General features: G+C 43.1%; 1 protein-coding gene across 1 annotated transcript in view; it reads right to left on the bottom strand.

Annotated features, from left to right (window-relative positions):
* The window catches only part of ACCSL (1-aminocyclopropane-1-carboxylate synthase homolog (inactive) like), a 101563-nt gene that overhangs the window by 59969 nt on the left and 22510 nt on the right, over positions 1-19084 (bottom strand). Inside the window, exons 2-3 of the mRNA XM_046643019.1 lie at positions 15941-16114; positions 13784-14332 (exon numbers count right to left, since the gene is read on the bottom strand). Of these exons, the coding sequence (XP_046498975.1) occupies positions 13784-13808 (25 nt within the window). The 5' untranslated portion in view covers positions 13809-14332; positions 15941-16114. The remainder of the gene's footprint in view (positions 1-13783; positions 14333-15940; positions 16115-19084) is intronic.

Genomic DNA, 19084 nt, shown 5'->3' with positions numbered 1-19084 from the left:
TTCTTCTAAGGAACTGTCGTGTCGCCTCTTCCATGATGGGAGTGATGAGGGAACACATCCCTTTACTTAGTTAACAAGTTTCTTGGGACCTATCATATGCTGGCCACGGAATTTTCACTGTAAACCATCCAGACAAAGTCACTTGTGGGGAGATAAGTAACCAACAAGCAAAGAGATAAATGATCAACAAGCAAAGGAATGCATGGGGACCAATTGCAACTCCCGTGTGATGGAAGCAAACGGTGGTAGGACACACTTGGTGGAGAAAAGGGCTGGGCGGGGGTCTACATTGCTTCTCCGAAGAGAGGGCATTTGGCTGAGCTCACAGAATGAGAGGGAACCAGCCTGGAGAAGGAAGCTCGAGGAAAAGGGCTTTTCCAGGGAGAGGAAACAGCAGATGCAAAGGCCCTGAGGTGAGCAAGAGCTCAGCATTGTTGCCAATGGAGGCCACCACCGGTGACGAGCTCTGTGGGAGAGCAAGGGGAAGCCCCAGTAAGCTCTGTGAGGTTGGCCAGGGCAGATCCCACAGCTGGGTCTTATTCCGACCAGGGTATGGAGCTTGGGTCTTACTCTGAAAGCAGTGGGGGGCCAGGAAGGGTAAAAGAGTTGATGGGATCCAATTAGGGTTGGAGACGATGGTCAGGATGAAAGGTGATATTACTGAAAGGTGGCAGTGTTGATCTGAAAGACACACACCGTTTGAAGAGAGCTTTAGGTGGTTGAGATGATGGCTCGCTGAAGAGGTCGATGACCATGAGAGAGGGAGGAATAAGAATGGCTCCCAGGATCCTGGCTTTACTGACCAACAGATGCCACATGATACGATTGGGGAGGAAGAAATGAAACGCTTGGCTTTGGACAAGCTAAGTGAGAGATGCCGCTGGACACCCCTGGAGGTGTTAGGAGGCAGTTGGCTATTAACACGATGACAGTGACCGCGATGCTCATGTATGATCCATGTCTCTATTGTCCTGTTTGCCCCGGGCCTTCCACCAGGCTGTGCCCTTTGAGGGTAGCGACTGAGCCTGGTCTTCCTCCTAACCCTGTGCTCAGCCTTGAATCCGGTGCTGCGCTGGGGCCTGGTGGGCGAGGACACAGGGAGGACTCAGTAAATATTTGTCACATGCACAACTGAATAAACAGAGGCCGCTGGGGGTGTAGATGGAGGTGGAACTCAAGGCCCCAGCGATGGTCCCTGCCTGAGGAACGGTCTGGGCTGGCGCCCTGGGGAACGCAGCCCCTGGCTTCTGGCTCTCCCATCTCTCTCTTTGTCTCCTTCCCTCTTGCCAGCTTCCTGCCAGGAAACACAGCCCCGGGCATAAATCATTAACTAGAATCGCCTCTTACAGTGGAGCTCCTCTTCATGCTCAAAACACTCTGCCTTCTGTTATCTCGAATGATCTTTGAAATCACCCTGGGAGCCGGCAGAGGCAGTGCAGCGCCGGAGCTGCTACCCGCAGGAAACGGGGAGAAGCGTTCAAGACGATGCTGGCTGAACCAGGACCAGAGCCCCAGCCTCCTGTCACCCTCTTTCAAGAAGAATCTGGGAGTGTTCTGAAGGACACTACATTTAAAAGAGAACCGCAGAGATACCCCTAAAAAGAAGGATTGTTAGTGGTGGCACTGCAGGCCTGTGACACCCGGCTGAAGGAGAGCGCAGGGCTGGGGCAAGCCCTGGGCACCCGGGCCGAGCGGGGAGCCTCTCTCCACACAGTCCTCCCCTGCCTTCAAACCAGATTCTGGGGGGAAGCCAGCGTCCCTCTACATTGTTCCACGTTCCACCACGTTCCACGATGTTCCTGGCTCACCTTCCACCTGACACCGCCACCAAGAGTTCCAGCAGAAGACTCCGTGGAGGAAGCTGGAAAGAACTCACTGGCCTGCCTTGGCCAACTCCCTTACTCTTACTGGGCCTCAGTTTCCCCATCTGACAAATGGGAAGTTGGATGAGATTTGATAGGTCCCTTCCAGCCTGGCCATTCTCTGGGTCTCTCTCCCATCTGTGAGCTTCTCCCGGGAGGATCCAAAGGCTGTGATCTGACGGCCACTACACCTGCCCAAGGCCACCCCTCTGGTGGCCTCGAGCAGAGGGGTCCCACAGGGGTCCCTGGTCATTTCCAAGCAGCCTGTGCTCAGGCCAGCAGACACACGCCACCTGCTTGGAGCAATTTCCCTCTGTTGGGCAAGGTTGTGACAGGAAAGGGACAGGACCTGACCTCTGCTTGGAAAACCAATTGTGCAACACGGTCCTGCGAAGGGGAGGCACGTGGCCGACGGGAAAGGCCGCCTGTGGGAGCCAGGGCCTTCCTTGAAATTAATATCTTGGCAAGACTCACAGAAAAACGTCCTTTTGGACGTCACTAACTCTGGGTCACTGCTAATTTATTCAGAGCCTGGCTGCAGGGTCGTGTCCCAGCAGCATCCCTGATACCCAGCCTGGCTGGGTCATCATCACGTGCGCGTGGTGATGCGGGACCCTGCCCTCTGGCTTCTGCACGCTCAAACCCCTTGTCCGGACTCGGAGGTGGTGTGGGCCTTCAGTGCCTTCCCCGGAGCAAGCAAGTAACATATTTTCAGTAACAAAGAAAAGTCATTTTGTATCAAGCCTAATACATAAAGCAGATAATGTTGTTTGGGGCTAGTAGGGGCAGAGGTGGAAGAGAGATTCTAAGGGCATACCTTTTTAAATAACATAATTCTGAAGGTCATGAAATATTTGCCTTGTTGTTTGGAATAAATGCACAATATTGGACCCCCACCACGTGCCAGGAACAGGGCTGGGAATTTTACACGTCTTCTCTCATTCTCACAGCATCTCTGCAGGGCAGATTTTTCAAAATTTTTCTTTCCTTGATTTAAGGCTATTCAAGTTTTCTATCTCTTCTTGAATCCATTTTTGCCATTTATGTCTTGGAAAGAATTTTTGGTATCTAAAATTTCAGATTACTGGCACCAAGTTGTTCACCACATTGCTTTCCTCGTTGACTATCTGTCGGATCTCTGGTTAGGGCCGCTCCTGCATTCCTGATTTGGGGAATGTGCGTTCTCGCTTCTTGTCGGTTTCACCAGATTGCGGAACCCGCCCCCGCTGTCCAGTCCCCACACAGAGCACTGAGAAGCTGGAATCCAAACCACATCTCCCTGCCCTGCACCAGGACCCTGATCCTGTGTGCTTTCCCCTCCCCCCTCGCATGCACTCCATTCCCCGCAGCGCCTGGGGCTCCTCCCTCCCTGCAGAGGGTCTGCTCAGAAACATCTGTGCCTCACCATGGGAAACAGCTCCCCAGCCCATCACCTCTTCTCTGCTTCTCTTCTCTCTTCTCCGTATCGCCGCCCAATACCCAGACAGATCCTGTTATCGTCTGTCTCCCCGACCGGGACGCACATTCACAAAGGCAAGGACCACATGTCCTCCACCAGGCTCATAGTCAGTGCTCAACAGATATTTCCGGATGAATGAAGAAACGAAACCTATGAAATTCTTTTTTCTTAAGAATGTGCTGTCATTCGAACTTGGCCTCCTGTTTCTCTCTACTTTATTCCAAGTAATTCAGTCCTTCCTGGAGCACCTTTATTCTAAGACCCATGAACCTACGCTCTCCTCCTATTTGCCTTCTCAAGTCCCTTGAGGGCTTGGAGGGGAGGAGATAGGATCGCCGCCATGGAGAGATGGACCCCATGGGGCACAGGAGGTTGTAGGTGGACGCTGCGATGCCTGCTCCCATCTCCTTTCAAGGCTGAGGGACGGACCTGTCCCCTCTGTGGTCAGCCTTCTTTGGGGAGTGCCTCAGCTGAAGAGCACCTCGTCCCCAATGTCACGGCCCTTCCAGGGCAGCTGCACCCACAGGCTGACCGAGGAAGGGGAGAAAGGCCCACCCCTCAGCCCCTACTTGGGACCGCACTGCAGGCCACCCCATCCTCGGAGTGACCTGGCGGGTTGGTGGCCCATCTCCGCCCCCCACTCCAGCTTGCTTCCCTCCCCTCCCGCAGTGGAACCTGAGAGCACTCCCTAATTACGGCCCCACACACATCTCCTTCTCAGAGATGGTTCCTGGGGGACCTGACCTACAACAGGATGAAGGACTTCCAGATCCTCCGGCAATTCCGTGGCCCAGGACCAGAGCAGAGCCCAGGACCCCCAGCTCGGAGAGCTCAGGCTACCACGTGCCAGGTCCAGGCCTGATCGCTGGGGACTCATGTGTGCATCTCTATTCCCTCCCTGATGCGGGAGTCAGACACACACCCGCGCGCCCACACACACACACACACACACCCCAATAAAGAGAGCCGATGGTTTAAAGTGGCAATAAGTTGTATGGAGAAGAGTTTAGAAACAGGGGGAAGTGGTCAAGGTCTCGGGGCGGAGAGGCAGCTTATATTGGTGGGCCCGGGAAGGCCTCTCTGAGGGAGATGAGGGTGCCGCCATGGTCCACACTTCTCCAGCTCTGGTCACGCCGGGTGGAGCTCAGGCTCTGTCACCCTGTGAATTAGGAAGGGGTCTGTTGGAGCCCCCTCAAGCCCACTGACGGTTCCGCTGTGCTCCAGGGAGCTGAACATGCCACCAAAGTTGACCAAAGCTTTCTAAGCAAATGGACGCTGGCTGCTCCACACCTTGGCCAAGACCCAACCATTGATCCTCTCCTTTGAGCTCCTTTCCAGGGAGAACACTTTGAACGGAGGTGGAAATAGGAAAGGAGATTGTGAAGGTGCCCCATCAGGGAGAGGAGCTAGGGCGGAGGACAGCCAGCCTGGCCTCCCTCAAAATCTTGCCCCAAACTGATTGTGGGCGCAGACACCAAGGCTATTCCCGCCCCCAGCTGGGCATTCTGCCAAGACATCCCGGGAGAGGCTGGTGAGCAAAGCCTCCCTGGAGCTTAGCTTCGGGGCTGGCCTCCGGGACCTCGGAAGGCAAACTTCCCAGAGTAACAGCAGAAACAAATTCCTTCCTATGTAATACCCAGGGACCGCGGGGCCGTGCAAGGAGGAGTTGGCTAAAATTGGAAGGGTTATATATAATGTTGCATTGGGAGAAAGGAGTTTTTCTTTAACTAACAAGCATTGATCAAAAATGTCCCAATAAAAAAATGCAAAAAAGTTGGCTACTGTAGCAGATGCCGTCCTCTCCTGCCTGCGTCCTATACACCCTGACTTGGAGCTTCCTCCAGCGAGCGACTGCGGTTCTCCGCCTGGGGGTTTCCTCCGGCCACAGGGAAAGCGTTTGTCCCGTGTTTGGGGCAGGTCAGAAGTGCCAGCGAGTTAACGCCCTCTCAAAGCCAGTCTCAGCCAGGGATGCAGGGGACTGATGGATAAAAATCCTGCTTGCTCCCCCTCCTGGAGATCCACATGAAGGCATTTGCTACCTATCTCCCAGAGTCCGCAGGCAGATTGAGCCCAGCTGCCCACAGCAGGGACCTGCTTGTAGTGTAACCTGTGTTGGTTTCCTATCTTGCTTTCTCACCTCCTTACTCTTTCCTGGGATCACACCCCACCTCGACTGTACTCAAATCCTCATCTCAGGGTTCACTTCGTGGGGAAACTCAAGCAACCATATGGATGACCTTCCGTAAGGAGGCCGCGTGGTGGTGCCTGCGCTCAAATCCCGGCTTCACCCTCAACTATGTGGGTGACTTACACTTCTGAGCCTCAGTTTCTTCGCCTGTTAAATGGGCATGATAATAACTGTACCCACCTCAATAGTGTGTTGAGAGGATTGGATGAGATAATTCATGGAAAGCAATTTTCACAGTACCTAGTATTGGTAAAAATGCAAAAACTGCTAGTTCTAATTAATAGATGGCCCAAATGACAGACAACTTGGAACTTGGGGGACAATATTTACAACAAACGACAAGCAAAGGATTACTATCCCTAATACACAAAGGACTCTTAAAATCATTGAGAAAAACAGTAACCGAGCCTGCAGAATAGGAGATACATACGTGATTCACCGAAGAATAAATGAAAGTACTCAATACGCATATTAAAAGATGTTCAAGGGGCTGGCCCCATGGCCGAGTGGTTAAGTTCGCGCGCTCCGCTGCAGGCGGCCCAGTGTTTCGTTGGTTCGAATCCTGGGCACGGACATGGCACTGCTCATCAAACCACGCTGAGGCAGCGTCCCACATGCTACAACTAGAAGGGCCCAAAATGAAGAATATACAACTATGTACTGGGGGGCTTTGGGGAGAAAAAGGAAAAAATAAAATCTTAAAAAAAAAAAAAGATGTTCAACCCAACTTCACTAAGAAATAAATATTATGGAAATCATAATAATTCAATCACAGAAAAATTGTCCAATTGGCAACATTCTTTAAAGATCACTAACATCCTATGATGATGAGGGTGCAGAAAAAACAGGCAGCTGATGAAAACACAGATTGCTCCAATTTTTCTGCAGGGTATTTGGGTAGTTGTCATTCAAATTTCAAATTCACAAACCACTTGTAGGAATTTCTCCTGCAGAAATTCCACACTTGTGCAACAGGGTGAGAAAATTCATTACCACATGTGGAAAGAAAAAAATTTTTAAAACCCAAATGATGCCCAGTAGGGGAATAAATGAAGAAATTATGTTATATCAAATAAGAGAATTCTAGGCAGCCATTAAAAAGAATGAGAGATTTACACATGCTGTGGAGATGAGACTTATTATGAGATAGAAAAAGAAATTGCACAATTCTATAGACAGCAAGATTCTATTTCTGACTAAATAATACTTTTATATAGGCTTGTAAATGTTTGTAATTGCACAGATAAATCTGAAAATAACATACACCAAGTAGCAGTGGTTATTTCTGAGGCTCAAGACTACAGGGATTTCTGTACACCTAAGGGACACATTTCTGAGATAATCAGAAGAATCTCTGCCAATCTCCTGTCCCGTTTCTCTTGAGCTAGCGCAACACCTGCCAAGCAGTGCCCGCCCACCCAAGACCACAGGGGACAGGCCGTGTCACTCTAGACACCAACAAGAGGCCCGGCCCCTACAACGGTATCATTTTAAGTGAAGAAAGCTCATAAATTAGTACATGCCCCTAAGATGAGGATATAAAGCTATTAATATCAAGGAAAAAAAAGCTGGAAGAAGAAAAGAGAAAATATTAATAGGAGTGGTACATCGGGGACTTCTGTTTTGTGCTTTCTACTTTTTTATTCATTTTGTATCTCTCATTTTCTACCATGAGCAATTATCTCTTTTATAATTAGAAGCAGAGCATATGAATTTTCAGAGAGATGGCATCAGGTTGGGGTGGTCTCAACCTCCACGGCAGAGATTTACTGTTTAGGAGATAAAGTGAGAAGGTGCTAGATCTTAAGTTTGCGTGAGGGAAGCCATCTTAGGGAAAGGAAGCCATATTGTACCTATGACCCTGACTAACTAGTCTCTGTGAACACATTCCAGTCTGCACATGGCCTACATGATTAAGCACCTGTCTCTTTTACAAAATACATGAGCTGCTAGTTCTATGACTCTTGCTTATGTGTATATCTCCCCGCTGTGATAAGACAACTTTGTTCTCTGAGTTCCCCAGGAACATGACGACCGCCAGACAGAAAAATTCAGCATTGGTACCCATCATGAAGGACAGAAGAAACAGAGCAGTCCAGGCCTGCTGTGAACTCCCTGTGTCTTGCAGGGGAAATCCCAGAGGGATATCCCCGTCTGAGTCTGGGCCCCGACTAACGAGAGACACAGTGCAGGACACTCTGGAATCTGTTGGGTGCACCTGTCTGCTCTGTTTGGGATCCCGTCTGGGTGTCTGTTCTCTTTGGGCTCCTGTCTGTGTGTGAGTGTCTGTGTGTTTGTGATCTGAAATGAGGGAGAACTCCACCTGTCCCCAAAAAAAGCCCTCTGGGCTGCCTCTTGGCTAAACGGGCTGACTTCCGCTATGAGCCCATGTCCCAGAAGATGGTTTTCTCTTGTAACACCACATGGCCACAATATTCTTTAGATGCCAGAGAGAAAATGGCCAACATGGGACAATCTCAGCTTACCCAAACGGGTGTGTTTGCATATGCAATAAAAAAAGCTGTTATAAAATTAAACAACCAATTGGAAGCCTATTTTAATCCGCTGAGGCTTCTAAATGAAATCAGGAATACTTTAGTCCCTCTTTAAAAGAAAATAATTGAACTTGCTATCGAAACAAAACCAAATCTCCTCTCTCGCTGAGCTTTCCCACTTCAACTCCCCTGAAATGCCTGATCTAAAATTAAGCAAGTGAAAAATAAGTAAACTTCTGAGATAATTTGGAATTATAATGGTCATTCTGGGGAGCCTCTGTTTCAGATGAGTCCACCTTAAGGGGACACCCTTAAAAGAGAGAATTCAAAACTTCTCACGATGGAACTCAGTCTTTGGTTGATATGGAGTAACTTCGGAAAGACAAAAGGATTTCAAAAACAGCGGTAAAAAGGATCCTTACAGCAAAAAGAAAAGAATCCTTAGTAGATATTTTTGGCCATCTGAGCAGGTCCACCAGCCAGAAAAAATAGTTTGGACCCAACCATTCTTCTGAGTTTTGTACCTGAGACCTGATTACAATTTTGAAGATCTCTATTTGTGTCTATCTGTCTCTATACGTATTCGTCTGCCTCCAGATGATATAATTTCTAAAGGATCTCCATTTAATTGGCTTGGAATAAACACTTTTATAAGTTATTTCTAAATGTAATAGAAACTAGCCCAGACGTCTTTCAAGTTAACATGATATGATCTTGGGTAAATGAACGCTTGTTAGGTTTATTGGTTTAATTGAAACAAATATGTTTTCAGAGTTATCAACATTGGATATGTCGCAAACATGTTATCTCTGATCCAAAATTTGTCAGCAAAAAATAATAACTTAAAATAATAACAGTTTCTGTCTGATGTCTCATGAGGGTTTTGTAGGCAATCTAAATATAATTATCAGGAACAAGTAAACTAAATAGATGTGAAAAAGATAAAGGTTTTTGGAGGAACTTTTTAACACTAATTATGTGTTATGGCGTATGTACTTAAAGCAACTCAAATCATGGCTATCTGCTTTAATGTCACATTAAATTTTTGTGAGTAATCTAAACATAATTGTTGAAAACAAACAATTTAGATAAATAAAAATCGGTAAGAGTTTTTGGGTACAATAATTATATTTTATAGTCTGTATACTTGAAAAACAGCATCCAAAATCTTTTTTGGTAAGTTAAATAATAAAAATTTGTTGAGTATCTAGGTCATTTCCACCCATAAGATAAAATATTAAGAACTGATTACTAAGCATCGGTTTATCTGCCTTTGGTTTCTCATCTCCAAGAAACTGAACGATGCTTGAGTTTGTTGATAAACATGTTTTGTGCATGCTGAGAAATTTTCTCTGAGAAAGCACATATTTCTAGAAACTCTGTATACAAGGAAAGTAAAATGTATGTTCTCAGTAAAGAAGGTATACAGAATAGAGACATTTTTGTTTGTTTTGTTAAGAAAAATAAATTTGTCCTAAAGTACTAAGAAAGAGAAAGGGAAAGAAAGCATGGGACAAAACTGAACGCAAAAAGTAAATGACAGAATGTTTGTGGAAGTAAAACTCTGAGGAGTTTTATGCATGGTCAAGCTGGCTAAGATTGAAATAAATTTAAGTAAGCTGGTGCAAAATTAAAACTTGGTTTTCTCTCTTAAAGGGATAATTCTCTTAAACTTTTGGTCTGCTCTTGATAAAGAGGTTATAAAAAGTTTTTCTTTATTTTTGAGTAAATCTACCTAAAAGATAGAAAATCTATGTTTTGGGGCCAGCCTGGTGGCACAGCAGTTAAGTTCACACGTTCTGCTTCTCGGTGGCCCGGGGTTCACCAGTTCAGATCCCGGGTGCGGACATGGCACTGCTTGGCAAAAGCCATGCTGTGTTAGGTGTCCCACATATAAAGTAGAGAAAGATGGGCATGGATGTTAGCTCAGGACCAGTCTTCCTCAGCAAAAAGAGGAGGATTGGCAGGAGTTAGCTCAGAGCTAATCTTCCTCACAAAAAAAAAGAAAGAAAATCTATTTTGTTAAAATAATTTCCTATGTTCAAAAGGACTGAGGTCTCTCTATTAAGATTTTTTGGACTGTTTTAACTCTCTGTTTGCCTTATTGTTTCTCTTGTCACCTTGATAGAACAAGTAACTAAGAATTATTTCCTATTTGACCAAGTGTTTTAAAACTTTTTGGCATTTTTGATGAACTTCTGCCAAAGTTAAAGTCTTTCTTTTGACTTAAAAAAAAAAAAGAAACTTTAAGAATTTTCAATCAGCCTTGGGACTTCTCAAAGAATTTGTTCTCTCTTTCCATAAAGAGGATGATATTAAACTAATTAGACTTATTTGATATGTTAAATTACATGGGAAGCATTACCAAATAAATGATAATAAGCTTTCTTAGGTTATATTGGGTGGGTAAATGTTATTAATATAAGTATTTAAAAAATTATATAACATTCCAAAAATTTTGATCTGTCCTGTTGTCAGTCATAATTCTAGTTTTTATCCCAAAGTGGTGTATGTTACAGAAATAGCCAAGTGTCTTTGTCAATTGCCATTTTTGAATGTTTTGTAATTTTCAGACAGTGGTCTTACACTGATGTTTTTGCAAATATGTTTCATCTTTAGAGAGATTCATGGAAAGGACTCTGACACTTGCTCTAGAATGCAGGTTTCTGATAAACTTTCAGATTATAAAACTGAGCTGGGTAAAAAATTACAGAACTATAATGGAGAAACTGATGGCCTCATGAAACTGCTAACAGAAGATCAAAAGTTGATATGATAGGACTGACTAAATTCATGAGGATTATTATAATATATGATATTTCATTTGAAATGTTGCTGATTTTTTACTGTTTTGGTTTTTTTCAAGTTTAAGGAAAACTTTTTCTCTTAAGCTAACTATGACTTATAACAATTTGGTAAACTAAACTTTTGTAAACAGAATTGAAACACTTACATTTCTCCCTACCTGATCCTTCCAGAATTTGGGAACTCTTAATGAATAAGTATTATTTTCATGGCAATACAGTTATTTGCATAAGTTCAATAAGAATCTGTTTTCCTTATAGCAGGACACACTGATTATATTACCAAGGCTTTGACTGGAATGTCATATTTAAGAGAAACATGCATAAACTCAGATATGACCATACAGCTTTGAGAAGCAAAGATTGGACTTTATTAAATAAAACCACTTGGAAAATTGGCCTGGTACCTTGCTTACAGGATTCTCAACCTTACCAGGTGAGTAAGGAAAGTCACTTCCCTGGCAGGTTGGGGAACCCCAGGATATTTTAAGGACCTACAGAAGAGAGAAATTCACCCAAATCTGTAGGTATTGCAGGCGGAGTCTGATAACAAGTCTTTAGTTTGGCTTTCTTGGCTTCAAGAGGCCTTTAAATTTCAACCTGAGATTCCTTGTAAAAAGTTCCAGCAAAGCAGATTTAAGAGAGCAAATATGATCAATTGCTATTCTTACTGTACTTATGTAAATAATTGGGCCACGTTTTTTTTTTTTTTTTAAACTAGATCTATTTTTCAAACTAATAAGTCTTAATTTGGCTATCTTTGGTAAAAATGAGGGTGATTTTAGAGAGAAAAAAATTACGTTTAAATAGAAATGATAACACACATTTGTGGATGTTGGATTTTGGTTCTGATAATTGTCTTTGAGGTTTTTGCTTTCTTCCTGTAAACTGGACTGTACCTGAATTCTTCTAGTTTCCTCAAGTATCTGGTGCAGAGCTCCAAATTAATGTTTTCAATTTTTTTCTGTCCTTTTCATTTAGAATCATTGAAAACTAAAACCACCCTTTCTCTGAAGCCCTGAAAACTAAAATAGGATGACACTGATATAAAATCTTATTTGATATCGGAAACTAGAACTTAGACCTGACTCTGCAGTACAGGTCCTAGAAACTGCTTGGCTGGAAGAGGAATTAACTTTCTTTAATGAAGGATTAACGTAGACCCTAAACCAAATTAGTCAGGTATATCATAAAGTACAGATCACAATAGACAACAAGGGAAAGAAAATTGTCCAGTTGGTCAATGAATATAAACATACATGTGCAGGATTCATGGGTGGCATGACCTGCTTTTCCTCTGCTCTCTCAACTTTGCTATCTACCCTCCTTGGAACCATTGCCCTGGTATGTGCCATCATTTCCTTTTCTTCCTTTGTTGGAAATATAGAAAATGTTGCTGGTGTCTCCGACGATGTCAGTCCCCATCAAAACAATCAGGAGACTGAATAGTCTTAATAAAGGTCAGAACTAACCCTCAGTTCCAAGAAAGAGTGAGACAATTTAAAAGGCTTGCTTAGATCCACACTGCCAGTTTTAAGCTTCCAAATTCTTCCCCCTTTAGCAGGAAGTAGTCAGAAGATGTCAATGGCCTTATTCCCAAATACTTCATATGATTATGAAGTTACAACAGACAGTGGAGAAATTGTAACAGCTAGATCTTAAGTTAACATCAGGGAAGCCATCTAAGGGAAAGAAGCAAGATTGTAACTATGACCCTGACTGACTAGTCTGTGAACACATTCCAGCCTGCACTTTAGCCTAGATGATTAAGCACCTCTCACTTTTACAGATTACATGATCTGCTATTTCTACGACTCTAGTTTACATATATCTCCCAGCTATGATAAGATGATAATTTTGTTCTCTGAGTTCCCCAGGAACACGACAACCTCCAGAAAGAAAAATTCTGTGTTGGTACCCATCATGAAGGATAGCGGAAAGAGATAATGCGGCACCTTGAAGTTTGTCTCATCGGATAGTGGACATCCTAAACCCCTCCTTCTCTGCCCATTTCCCCTATAGAACTGCCTCCAGATTCTGTAGGATTTCAAGATGGTTCTTGAGGACACTAGTCCACTGTCTTCCGATACTGCTGGCTAATCGGATAAATTTTCCTTTCTCAGCCACCAGCTAGTTTGCAATTGATTGGCACCAGATTGCAACAAGTAGAATGAGCTCCTTTTTGCTCCACTACATTTTGGAAAATGGCCTCTTTATACCAATGTGTGGACCAAACAGAGGATACATTAGGTGGGTCTAAAGCTTCTCTGAGTGCCTGCAGCTTTCTTTCTTTGGATAAAAGGCAAGGACTGTCACAGGCTACCAGGACCTCAACTCCCAGCCCCCATGAGATGGCACTGTGTCTCACAAAGCTTCAGTCTGGATTAGGTTTTTTGTTTTGTTTTTCGGAAGATTAGCCCTAAGCTAACATCTGCCACCAATCCTCCTCTTTTTGCTGAGGAAGACTGGCCTTGAGCTAACATCCATGCCCATCTTCCTCTACTTTATATGTGGGATGCCTGCCACAGCATGGCTTGCCGAGCGGTGCCCGGCCTGCACCCAGGATTGGAACCAGTGAACCCCAGGCCGCCGAAGCAGAATGTGCAAACTTGATGGCTGTGCCACCGGGCCGGCCCCTGGATTGGGTTTTGATGAAATAGAAACCATAAGCAACGTTACTTTGGCCAGATACAAACCACCCAGAACTAGTTCATGAGGTCTCCTCCCTGGCCCCTTACCCAGATTTAAGGGAAAACAGTTGGAAATATCCCTTCCCCAGAAATAACAATAACAACAAGTAGTACCAAAAGGCTTTCCCGATTCAACCCCAAATCACTCTTTCCCACTCAGGGTTGAGGTTGGGCCAGATAATTAAAGAAATGAAAGCTCCTTACCAGACCAGTTGACACTGGAGAATGGAACGGGCACAGGGCCAGCAGAAGAGCTGTCTGCGCTTATATTGGGAAAAATCTCACCTTCTCCATCACGAGTTTCATCCATTTCACGTAAGGTTTTGAGGCATCAGCTAGATGAGGTGTTTCGTCAACCCCGGTGAGTATCGTCTCAAGCAGGGAAAGAAAAACAAGTCTCCCCACCTCGAGAGGATGAGGTGATGAGAGATACGGCACCTCCCTGCCTGAGAGGGAGTAAAATCCACCTGCAGGCTGGGAAGAAGGGACGTTAGCAGGGGTGAGGCCAAGGAGTGGCTTAATGTACTGAGGCCCCATGCGGGTCAGGACAAGTCAGAGCAGCCTCTGAGGTGACAGCCCCTGTCATCTGCCAAAGCTGCTGAGACAAGTTAGATGTGAACAAGGGACATCCAAACACCATCCATCATCTTCACCTCAGGCAGGACTGATGCACACGAAAGGCATCTCAATGCTGTCCTTGCCAGCCATGCTCCCTTCCCACCCAGACACACACCTGGCTTACCTGATAGCAGCTGCTGGCTTGGTGATGGCTCACTGGAGATGTCACATCCTCCCCTTTGGAGGTGATGCAAGAAGAGCCCCAAGATTGACAACCTAAGCCAGAGATCACACCAAATCCGACCACTGAGCTAGAAGCCCTCTGGGCATTGTAGGACCTGCCATACCCTTTACTTTCTTTTAAAAAACTACTTCTTACTCTTAATTTCGAAATACAGCTAAAACCTCATCTATGCTTTCGCCTCTTCCCACTTTCATCTGAGGCAACCACCAAGACACACGCTCCCACGTATGTTAGTCTTTTACTTCCAGGATGCATATACATGTCAATAAATAGCGTATTCTATAATTTTGAGTATCTAAGTTTTACTGTAAGCATCCGTTTGTCATTTGTCTTACTCATGCAACAAAATATACTTGCTGTTTACCCATTTTGAAACGTACAGCTCTAGATCATTCATTTTTTAACTACTGTTTAGCTTTTTGTTTACATGATTATGATGACACGATTATGTATCACATATTATGTATTACAATTATGAAACCACAAATGTTTGATCCCCTGAGGGACCACAGGGCTGTCTTCATCTTTTTGTTCGTTGGTTTTGGTTTATTTTTTTATTTTATTTATTTATTTTTTTTGCTTTCATAGTGTGCAATTAACACCCTTGCATGTTTCTTTATGCAGGAATGAGAAAGTTTCTCCATAGACACCTGGAAGTAGAATTGTTGGGTCATAGTGCAATGGACATTTTCAACTTTAGTAGGTATTGCAAAATTCTCTCTAAGGTGGTTGTACCCATTTAGACACCCACAGGCAAATATCAGTCTTGATCAGTTTCTGCTAAATTGACGCGTGTGGCATTTTTTTGTTGTTGTAATTTGTATGTTCTAATTACTAGTTAGATCGAGCATCTTTTTCAGTAAAGATGCCAAATAAAATAGAAGAACACTTTTATAAGATTTCCTAGCACATATACTAGGAATACAGGACATACTTATGTTAAAAATTATTTGAGGTTTCTATATCCTATATTTTTATTTGTTAAATTCTGTGAATTGCCGACTCAAATACTTTGCTCATTTTTCTACTGACTTCGGTTTTTCTTTTCTTGTTAATTGGGAGATGGCCTTCTGGACATCAGTGCTCAGTTTTGTGAGTTCCAAATATTTCCTCCCCATCTGTGGCACATCTTCTTGCTTGGTATATGATGTCTTTTATCATATAGAAGGTTGGGTTTTTTAGAAATTTCAATATAGTCATAAATACATAAAGATATTTCTCTTATGTTTTCTTCTAAAAAAAGTGTTAAATCTGTCTGGAATTTGTAACTACATGTGGTGCAAGGGAGCAACTCAGTTTTATGTTTTTCCATATGGATAGCCATTTTTCCCCACAGAATATATTAAATCGTCCATATTTCTGATCTGTAACACATCTCTGTTTATTCTACCCTCCGATACCTGTGTGGGTCTGTTTCTAGGTTTTCAATTCCATTCCACAGGTCTGTTTGTCTACACCTGCCACCCAAAGCCCAGTGCTTACTTATTATTGCTTTGGTAAGTACTAGGATCTTATAGGAAGATCTCTCCATTTTTCTCCAAAATTGTCTTTGCTCTTCTAGGCTAATTGCTCTTCAATATGAATTTTTCCCCAATCAGAGAGCAACGATTTATTTACAGGTGAAAAAATATTATCAGTACCTCCCCAAAGCCTCCTTCTTTTGCATCAGAGTGTCTGGTGATCATGAAGTGCTCTGAGAGCAGAGCGGTGGGTGCAGAGGCTCCGGAACTAGACGACAGGTGTCCATTCCTGGTTCCGTCCCTTTCTAGTTCTCCGACCTTGAACTTGAAGTGTTTATGCCTCAGTTTCCACATCTTAAAATGGGGATGCAAAATAGGTCATGATGAGGGTTAAACAAGTTAACACGTATAAAGAGCTTTACCTACTATTAGGTAATTTGTAAGCATAGAATTAATATCATTAAGGGTTTATGCTTTGATGTCAGGCTGCCTGGAATAGAATTGCCCTCATCATTCACTTATTACGAACACAAAACAAAACAAAACCAACTCTTGTGAAATATGACACAAAAGAGGACACACAGCAAGGGCACAGAATACCCTGTATCCAACGATGATAAAGGAAACACCCATAGATTGGCTCTCCGGCAAAGAAACTGACATGGTTGGCAACCACAAGCCACGTGTTCCTCCTTATTACAGACGCTCGACTCCTGCCCCGACTCCGAGGTGAACGCTGGGCAGACTCAGCCCGATCAAAATTTTGATCATTTTTCAATAACCTTCTTTATTAATGTTTTTTGCTTAAAACCTACTTCATCTAATATTAATACGACTATGGCCATTCCTTTTTATTGCTTAGTATTTACACGGGATAATTTTTTCATTCCTTTAATTCCACTATAACTTTATGCCTTCGATTCATCTCCTGTAAACAGCATATAGCTCGATTTCTAGTCTGACATCCTTATTTTTTAACTGAGGTCATCAATTAATTTTTAATAAATTTACCAATGCATTTGGGTTTAAATCTACCATCTTATTTTGTGTTTCTATTTAACCCACCTGTTCTGCTCTTTTTAATTTTACTTCTTGTTTGCCTTTGGATAAATTGAGCAATTTTTTTTATCCTTCCATGTTCCTTCCCCAGAACGAGTATCTGGCATTACGCACTCCTCATTTTCAAGTCGTTGTTCTAGACATTGTAACAAGCATCCCAAACCCCCTACTACCCATTGTAACTTAACAGCAAATCCTCTTTCCAGACATGCGAGAACCTAAGGCCTCTTTGACTCCCTTTATTCAACTCCTCAATTACATGCTACTCTTGCGGCGTGTGTCTCTCTTCTGTAATTTTAAGAGTACGTTAGGCATTGCTGTTATCCTTTCATGGAGTCAGTGTTCATTTAGACTTACCTCTTCTTTACACTTTTCCTTCTTCATTCCTTCTGAAACTTCTAACCTTCCAACTATAATCATCTCCCTTCTGCCTGAAATTCCTTCAGAATTTCCTTGACTTCAGGATTTTTGTCTGAAAAATCTTTATTTGGCTTTGTTCTTTTTAAAATTTTCATTATAAAAAATTTAGGCATAAACAAAAGAAAAAAAATAGTATAATGACCCTCATCTGCCCATCACAAGTTTCAGCAATTACCAACTCTAGGACAATTCTCTTTTCTTGGTCTCCCGCCACGTCCCCTCAGCCTGAATTACTTAGCAGCAAACGTCATACTGTTTCACCTGTAAACAGTAGGCATATCTTAAAGGATGGGAACTTTCTTTTCAAACGCAACCATATCATCCACCAAAAAGATATCAGCGACGGATGTTAACTAACCTTCTTGTGGTAACCATTTTTCAATATATACATATATCAAATCATTATGGTGTACATCTCAAACTAATACGGTGTTATATGTCAACTATATCTCAGTAAGACTGGAAACAAAACAATCTGGGGAAAAATATCAGCAATAACTCTTTATATCATCACATATCTTGTCAGTGTTCACATTTCCCCAACTGTCCCATTAATTTTGTTCTTACAGTTTATTTGTTTGAACTGGGATGCAAACGAGTTCTTTATATTGTTATTCGTTAATTTGTCACTTAAGTTTCTTCTATGCTGTAGATTTTCCTCTCCACCTTTCCTTTTGCTTGCATTTTGTTGCTGTCGTTATTGAAGGAACAGTCTGGATTTTGCTAATTGCAACCCGATATTTTCATTTAATACATTCCTCTGCTCTCACTATTTCCTATAAATTCATAATCGGGTTTGGAGAGAAAAGATATTCCAGGCCCACTGTGTACATTTCTCCGAAGATCCATGGTAACTTTCAGCGGCAGGTGGTGTTTAACACCGCAGTCTGGGCACTGGGGGTCTCCTTATGCCTGGTTAGTCACTGTTTCTGGACTTTTCAGTGGACAGACTAGGAAATGTGTCCTTATTTTTAAGATAAAACGTATCACAAGAAGAGAAATATTATGAATTGATGCTGATACTTCCAATTCAATTTCAGGAGTATTGGGTCTCACTCAGTCTCATCAATCACCCTCTGACACCGAAGTCGTGGTCAGAATCACACCAACATACTTCTTCATTTGCTTTATCCTCCACGGGGCCAGGACCAGGGGGAGGCAAGCGGGCGCCATGTTGTGCAAAATCTAAGAAGGTATTACTCTCAGGGTGGTGCAGGCGCAGGTGTGCCTCCTTAAATTCTCTGCTCTAAGGGTGTCACTCTCCTCGCCCACGGTTCTGGCTCTGATCCCACCATATACACACAACAGTCCTAGAATAACGGGACCCATGCTAGCACCAACAGTAAGATTACTCGAAACAGTCTAAGGTGGCGAAGGGGGTGTTTTGTCAGTTCTTTATTCCTTGGCTGTATTCTACTGAGGACGTGCAGAAAATTACTGTTTTAAATTCTTAGAATAATTTCATTCTATATATTATGACACCAATTTTGACACACAGTTGATTTTAATTTTAGGGATTAGTTCTTAAATTTAATCCTGTGTTGATGTTATTTAAGAGATTTACACAGTTCCGAAGTCAAATCTACAAAATAAGTTTATTCAAAGACGTCTAACTTCCATCGACACTTCTGTCCCCTCCCTCTGTGTCCCTGTGTGCAATCTTCTTTTCTTCCTTTTTTTAAAACGGAGGTATAATTGACATACAACATTATATTAGTTTCAGGTACACAGACATGATTTGATATTTGTATTGTAATCTTTTTTCTTTTTTGTAATATAAACACATATATATGTGTGTACCCCACAATTTCAGATAAAAGGTAGCATACTATACATACTTTTTGT

This window comes from Equus quagga, chromosome 17 (genome assembly GCF_021613505.1).
Source record: "Equus quagga isolate Etosha38 chromosome 17, UCLA_HA_Equagga_1.0, whole genome shotgun sequence".
NCBI lineage: Eukaryota > Metazoa > Chordata > Mammalia > Perissodactyla > Equidae > Equus > Equus quagga.
Note: the sequence above shows the minus strand (reverse complement) of the source record. Positions and strands in the feature narration are given on the sequence as shown.